This window comes from Gekko japonicus, unplaced genomic scaffold (assembly GCF_001447785.1).
Source record: "Gekko japonicus isolate JY-2015 unplaced genomic scaffold, Gekko_japonicus_V1.1 scaffold4206, whole genome shotgun sequence".
In the NCBI taxonomy this organism is placed as follows: domain Eukaryota; kingdom Metazoa; phylum Chordata; class Lepidosauria; order Squamata; family Gekkonidae; genus Gekko; species Gekko japonicus.
The window spans coordinates 1-7,440 of NW_015165367.1; the positions used below are offsets into that span (position 1 = coordinate 1).

A 7,440-nucleotide genomic window follows, 5' to 3' on the forward strand; every position below is an offset into this window, starting at 1 on the left:
CTGGAGAGCTGTAAAGAGGGTCTGTGACTGAGTAATAGAGCTTCTGCTTGGCATGCAGAAGGTCCCAGGTTCAGTCCCCAGCAGCATCTCCAGTGGAAAAGGACCAGGCAGGAGGTGATGAGAAAGACCTCTGCCTGAGACCCTGGAGAGCAGCTGCCAGTCTGTGTAGACAACACTGACCCTGATGGACCAATGGTCTGATTCCGTGGAAGGCCAGCCTCATGTGTGTTCCGGCAGAGTTCATAGGGGACGGCATCTCCAGTTGCCAAGCTGAGCTTCACACTCAGAGGAGGAGTCCGGGGGGGGGGGGGGGGGGACAGACAGAGCAGCTTGAAGGAAAGGTTTGGATCAGAGTGGGAAGTGAAGGTGCTTTCCTAAAGAAAAGATAGATGCAAAGCCCCCAAAGTTACGCTTCTTCCCCCTCCGGCTGCGTGATGTTTTCAGGTGGTCCGCCCTCATCACTGCTGTTTGTTTCAACCATTTCTCTTTTTCCCTGATGTGTGGAAAGGTGACCGACTGTCCTCCCCCCCCCCAGATATTACCGTCTGGATTCATTCGAGTCTTGTGGGGGGGGGGCAGGTGGAGGGTTCCCCACCTCTCACTCGGTCTTTGTTCCGTCTGCTGTGCAGATCAAGCCGTGGAGGAAGCTGAAGAACATGGTCCACTGGTCCCCCTGCGTCGTGTCCTTCCGGAAACGCTACCCGTGGGTGCAGCTGGCCGGCCATGCAGGTGACCGTGGGGGGCGGGGAAGAGGGCCCACGTGTTCTGTATGGGAGGGTGCCCAACAGGTGTGCTTCAGCGGCTGGCAGCTGTGCTGTAGTGGGTGCCTGTAGCTGGATTCTAGCTCCACCCCCCACCCCGGAAGAAGAAGAAGAGGAGATTGGATTTATACCCCATGGCCCTTCACTACCCAAAGGAGTCTCAGAGCGGCTCACAAACCCCTTTCCCTTCCCCTCCCCACAACAGACACCCTGTGGGGGGGGGCTGAGAGAGCTCTGACAGGAACTGCTCTTTTCCCAAGGACAGCTCTTATCAGAGCTACAGCTTGCCCAAGGTCATCCAGCCAGGTGCAAGTGGAGGAGTGGGGAATCAAACCCGGTTCTCTCAGATTAGAGTCCGCGCACTTAACCACAACACCAAACTAGTAACCTTTTCTCTGGGGGAGTGATCCAGAGTGGCCAACCGTAGCCCGCTCTTGCTGTCCGAGGTAAAACATTTCCTCCCCTCTGTCCGCGCCCCGCCCCCACCACTCTCAGTGCCTAAATATTATGAGCTGGGTTGGCTTGACTGCATGGAAGGCAGGAGGGACTGCAAGGGGGCCATTCTGCCTGGCCTGCTGCCCTGGCTAAGCCTCCCTCCCCCCCCCCGCCCGGGCCAGAAGCCGTTGTCTGGCTTTTCCTTTGGCGTCATGGACCAAAATGTTTGGTTGCTCCATGCTCCTTTACTGTTGGCCAGGAGCCCCGTTTGTCCTGGAGTTCAGAGACTTTGCCAAGCCAGAGAGAGAAGGGAGCGTGAGGGTCACAGGGAGGGCCCGGCGGCACTCTCCGTCAGCGCCTGCCTGCTCTTCACCTTTGCTGCTTCTCTCTCTGCAGGCAACTTCAAGGCCGGGGATTTTGGGCGCATCCTGAAGAAGTCCTGCTCCAATGAGCAGCAGTGCCTGGAGCGCCTGGCGTCCGACACATTGCAGCCCTACGTGCCGGCGTATTACGGCCTGGTGGAGCACGACGGGGAGACCTACATCCAGATGGAGGACCTCCTCTTCGGCTTTGACGCCCCCTCCATCATGGACTGCAAGATGGGAGTCAGGTGAGCCCTGGAACCAGCGGGCCGGAACGCCCAGGGAGGGTGCGGGGGGTGTGCCACCCCGAGGCCTAACGCCGCGTTCCCCTCGCAACAGGACGTACCTAGAAGAGGAGCTGGAGAAGGCGCGGGAGCAGCCCTGTCTGCGCAGGGACATGTACGACAAGATGGTGGCTGTGGACCCCGCTGCCCCCTCCCCAGAGGAGCACGCCCAGCAAGCTGTGCTGAAGCCCCGATACATGCAGTGGAGGGAGACTCTCAGCTCCACCACCACCCTCGGGTTCCGGATCGAAGGCATCAAGGTAAGGCACAGGCTGGGAAGCAGTGGCTCCGTGGAAGCACCTCTGCTTGGCATGCAGAGTTCAATACACGGCAGCATCCCCAGTTAAAAAGGACCAGGCAGGAGGTGATGGGAAAGACCTCCACCTGAGACCCTGGAGAGCTGAAAAGAGGGGCTGTGGCTCAGTGGCGGAGCCTCTGCTTGGCATGCAGGAAGTCCCAGGTTCGATCCCCGGCATCCCCAGTTAAAAGGGCCAGGCAGGAGGTGATGTGAAAGACCTCCGCCTGAGACCCTGGAGAGCTGTCAAGAGGTGCCGTGGCTCAGCAGTAGAGCCTCTGCTTGGCATGCAGAAGGTCCCAGGTTCGATCGCCGGCATCCCCAGTTAAAAGAGCCAGGCAGGATGGGGTGGGAGATACCTCCGCCTGAGACCCTGGAGATCTGTAAAGAGGGGCTGTGGCTCAGCCTCTGCTTGGCATGCAGAAGGTCCCCGGTTCGATCCCTGGCATCCCCAGTTAAAAGGACCAGGCAGGAGGTGATGGGAAAGGCCTCTCTGCCTGAGACCCTGGAGAGCTGTAAAGAGGGGCTGTGGCTCAATGGAAAAGCCTCTGCCTGGCATGCAGAAGGTCCCGGGTTCAGTCCCCAGCGGCATCTCCAGTTAAAAGGACCAGGCAGGAGGTGATGGGAAAGACCTCTGCCTGAGACCCTGGAGAGCTGCTGCCAGTCTGAGTCGACAGTGCTGACTTCAATGTGACTGATGTTCTGAATGCCAGCAGAAGACGGATATTCATATGTGTTCTGTGAACAAAGCTGGAGTCCAGAGGGCCCTTGGAGACCAACAAAGTTTCATTCTGGGCATAAGCGTCTGTGGGCACACTCCCACTTCTTTGGATATATGTGCAGGGAGATGGGGGGGGGTTCTCCTTGGGACTCGGTATTGCTTTTAAAAAACCAACCCAAACGCGCCCCGTTTTGCTCTCTGTACAGTGAGATGGAGCCTGGGTCAAAGTTGGGGTGTGGGGAAAGGGCAGTGAGCACAGGGGGAAGCCCCCCCCGATTCCCTGCTGTTGCTCTGCCCTGGGGGGCGATTTGTGCTCTGCCCCTGGCCGCCGTGCCTGACCCACCGGGCGGGTCTCTCTTCTCCCCAGAAAGCCAACGGGGCATGCAGCACCAGCTTCAAGAAGACCCGGCAGCCCGAACAAGTGGTGCAGGCCATCTGGGACTTCGTGGACCGCGACCGGCACATTCTGGTGAGGAGGCGGTGGGGGAGGCGGCTGCCACTGCACAAAAGGACGGGTGGTGTCTTGGGGCAGTGCCAGTGGGCACGTGTGGAAACCCATGAGTCATGGCCGGAAAGGACAGGGTGAAGAAGAAGAAGAAGACGACGACGAGATTGGATTTATACCCCATGGCCCTTCACTACCCAAAGGTTGACAAACTCCACCCCCCACCCCGGAAGAAGAAGAAGAGATTAAATTTATACCCCATGGCCCTTCACTACCCAAAGGAGTCTCAGAGCGGCTCACAAACTCCTCTCCCTTCCCCTCCCCACAACAGACACCCCTGTGAGGTGGGCGGGGCTGAGAGAGCTCTTGACAGAAATGGCTCTTTTTCAAGAACAGCTCTTATCAGAACTACGGCTTGCCCAAGGTCATCCAGCAGCTGCAAGTGGAGGAGGCGTGGGGAATCAAACCCGCTTCTCCCAGATTAGAGCCCGTGCACTTAACCACTACCACCGCATTCCTGATGCTTCTTTCCTTGGCCCGGGGAGTTTCTCCTGTGCCAGTTCCCTCCCTCCACCCTGACTGGCATCGGAAGGTGTGCAGAGGCACCCCCAACCGCTCTCTGACACACACCCCCCCCGCCCCATGGCGGTGCATTGCTGCAGGCAGATCAGAGCTCAAGCAATTGCGGAGGAGCCCCCCCCCTTCCCCAGGAGTCTGACGCCACACAGCCTCCAAACGCTCTCTTCTCTCCCTCTCTCTAGACAAGCTACCTGGGACGGCTGAAGGACCTGAGGCTGGCTCTGGAGCAGTCGGACTTCTTAAAGGCACACGAGGTGGGTTTGCGGGGGAACCTCACGGGGGCTACCTGATCCAGTATTCTGAGTTAGCTGCATGCTCCCCCCCCCCGCCTCCCTCCTGGGAAGTCCATCTCGTCTCTCGGCCGGGCCAGAACCTTCCTCTCTCTCTCGTTTCCAGGTAGTGGGCAGCTCCCTGCTCTTTGTCCACGACCAGACGGGGCTGGCTCGCGTCTGGATGATCGACTTCGGCAAGACGGTGCCTCTGCCTGCCCAACAGACGCTGACCCACCGGCTGCCCTGGGTGGAAGGCAACCGCGAGGACGGCTACCTGTGGGGCTTGGACAATCTCGTCGCGATCCTGGAGAAGATGCTGAGCGAGTGAGCTCGGGCCAGAGACCCGCCATGCGGCCAGACTCTCCTCGGGCGGCCGCCGGAGACCAGGATGGCAACGCCCGGCCCGGCTCCAGCGCCCACCCCCTCCTTTAATTTATTCAGCCAGATATGCTACTGCTGCCCGGAGGTGGAACTGGAAAGAGACGCCGGCGGTGCCGGAAGCCCACTGCCAGGTGGACAGGAACGTTGGGAAAGGGAACGTCTGGTTCGGCCCAGCCGGAGTTCTTGCACCTCTTTAAGTTATTTATTGTAGGAGAAAGGGATAGGGTTTTTTGGGGGGAGGGGGCCTTTTGCTGTGGGTCTCTGCCTCTTCCCCGAACTGCTATGCCGTGGGGAGAAAACAGCCCCGGGGACTTGGCGTGTGGGCGCCTTCAGGGAATCGGGAGCCACCCCCGGGAGCAGCCGGATCCCGTGAAACCGGCCGGGCCGCTCTTTATCACCCAGGATGAGTGTTTGAGCCACCGGCAGAGTGTCAGGGTTTCTGGGGGCATCTCGGAAAGCGAAAATAGGAGGTAGAGCTTATCTCCTCCCGCCGCCACCCACCTGTGCCTAACTTCCTGGAACCAGGCTGTTTGGTTTGGCAGAGAGAGAGAGAGAAAGGGGAGCTGTCTACCCCCCCCCCCCCCCCCGATCTGGATCCTCCCCCCACTACGGTGGCTGCTGAAGGGACCGGACACCTCTCCCCCACCCCGGCTGGCGGCCAGACAAGAGCTCCTCTCTCGCCTCCTCAAAGAATGGGGGGGGGGACTCCCAAGAGCAGCTGGGTTTGCAAGTGACCGCTTTGACCTCAGCCCCTTGCCCAAGTGCCTGCCTGTGGTGCTAAACCAGGGAAGGACTTAGTGAAAACCAGTCTTTTTTTGGGGGGGGGACTTGTTTCAAATGCTAGTTCTGGCCCTCCAGTGAAGAGCACAGCTCCCTCTGTACTTCTGTGTAGATGTGGACACTGAAAACATTGTTAAAGGGACAGGACTCGGCTGCTGCTCTGGTGTGTTTTCTTTCATGCTTCTTTCTCCGTGGGTTTTTTTTTGGGGGGGGGGCTCTGCCTTTCCTTCCACCCCATAACGTGCTCCGTGTGACGCTCAGTTGCACTCGGGCCAAATCCCAGTCCTGTGTGCGCCGGTGCTGAACAGTCTGTGGGAGGTCTCTGCCAGCGCCCCGCTGGCTTCCATCTCAAGTGGTGAAGGTTCAAGCGCTTCCCCACAGGAGCACTGCCACACACACCCCGCCCCACCTAGAACACGGGAACTAAGTCCGGCACCAGCCACCACATCTCTTACATAAGAACATAAGAGAGAAGCCAATGTTGGATATCAGGCCAATGGCCCATCCAGTCCAACACCCTGTGTCACACACAGTGGCCAAAAATACCAGGGGCCATCAGGAGGTCCACCAGTGGGGCCAGGATACTAGAAGCCCTCCCCCTTCCCCCCCCCCCCCAACTGACAGAATTTAGATTGCATGCCTCTAGGACAATATTTGATTGACTGATTTTTGCTGATGTCATTTTGCAAACCATCAGGTATGTCAACCATTAGTCCTGATAAAGGGGGGAGGGGACAAAGCAGATGGCTCCTGTCCTTCTTCCCTGCATGTGTGTGTGTGTATAAAGTAAAAGGTAAAGGTTCCCTTGCTCGAAAGCCCGTCGAGTCCGACTCTAGGGTTGCGGTGCTCATCTCCATTTCAAAGCCGAAGAGCCAGCGCTGTCTGAAGACATTTCCGTGGTCATGTGGCCGGCATGACTAAACATCAAGGTGCACGGAACGCTGTTACCTTCCCACCGAAGTGGTACCGATTTCTTCAAGCTAAAAAGCCCCAAGCGCTTTCACCTTTTTTCATAGGGAAAGTGTTCCAACCCTTTTATCATTCTAGTTGCCCTTTTCTGCACTTTTTCCAATGCTATAATATCCTTTTTGAGGTGGTGTGACCAGAACTGTACACAGTCCTCCAAATGAGGTCCCTCCCAAGTGAGGGAATCCGGTAAACCCCCCCCCCCCCCCGTCTGCACTGATACTCAAGGGCTGGATGCTGCCTCCACGGCACATGTGTAGCCGCCCACTGCAAGCACTGCACCCTCACAAGGATAGCCACATCCTCCGTATCTTACAGGAAGCCTCAACATGGTCGCAGGGCTCCCCCCCCCCCAAATGGCCCCTGCTCCCACCATAGAGAACAATGGAGGGGATGGGGGCAACCTGTTTGGGGGCCTGTAGAATTGGACCCCCTGGTCCACTGTTCTTGAAACTTGGTGGGTATCTTGGGGAGAGGCTCCAGCAGCTACCCTGCGAGTTTGGAGCCTCTCCCTCAAACCCCCTCTCCTCCAGCCCCCAGAATATACCCTATGTTTTTGCCATTGACTTCAATAGCCCATAGGATACAATGGGGCCGAAATTGACATTGGGCTGGCCTATCGACTCCCCAATTGGCTGGTACTGCCGAAATTGACATGCGGAAGTCTTTCTGCCATCTGAAATTGATTTTGCCGAATCCGAATGGGGCCGAATTTTTTTTTTTTTGCACACCCATAAAGTGGAGTCAAAGACGTACCGTGGCAGGGCAGTAGTGGTTCCGCAACTCCCTTCCACGTTGCCGGAGACCACTCGTCTCCCCACCCCACCCCCAGGTCTACATCTTCAGCCAATGTATAGTGGCCTGTTGGTCTTCAAAAGCAACACTCTGTTTCTCCAGACCCTCACACAAATACACCCATCCCTCCAGCTGAATGTGGTCACCTCCTCCAAGCTTTCAGTGTTTCACACTCCAGCGAGCAAGGATTGATTCACCCACCAGAATGTTTGGGTTCCTGTGGAGGGCCGACATGTCGCTTGAGGTCAAAGGGCAGCCATGGACCCAGCCTGCCTCTGCAATCCCCCAGTCCCACCCCCCCACAACCCCACCCACCCTGGAATCTGTGACAGCTGCCGGAGCATCATTTTGGTTCTCTTCCCCA

The 7,440-nt window shown here is 57.9% G+C and overlaps 1 protein-coding gene across 1 annotated transcript; it reads left to right on the plus strand.

Annotated features, from left to right (window-relative positions):
- Nucleotides 1-629: 629 nt before the first annotated feature.
- On the plus strand, nt 630-5,084 carry LOC107109901 (inositol-trisphosphate 3-kinase C-like; the record flags this gene model as incomplete). The annotated part of the gene is made up of 6 exons (XM_015410609.1): nt 630-729; nt 1,593-1,806; nt 1,898-2,102; nt 3,226-3,327; nt 4,065-4,136; nt 4,279-5,084. Coding segments are annotated over 6 exons (897 nt in total), but the record flags the coding sequence as incomplete, so codon positions are not given.
- Between the last annotated feature and the right edge of the window lie 2,356 nt (nt 5,085-7,440).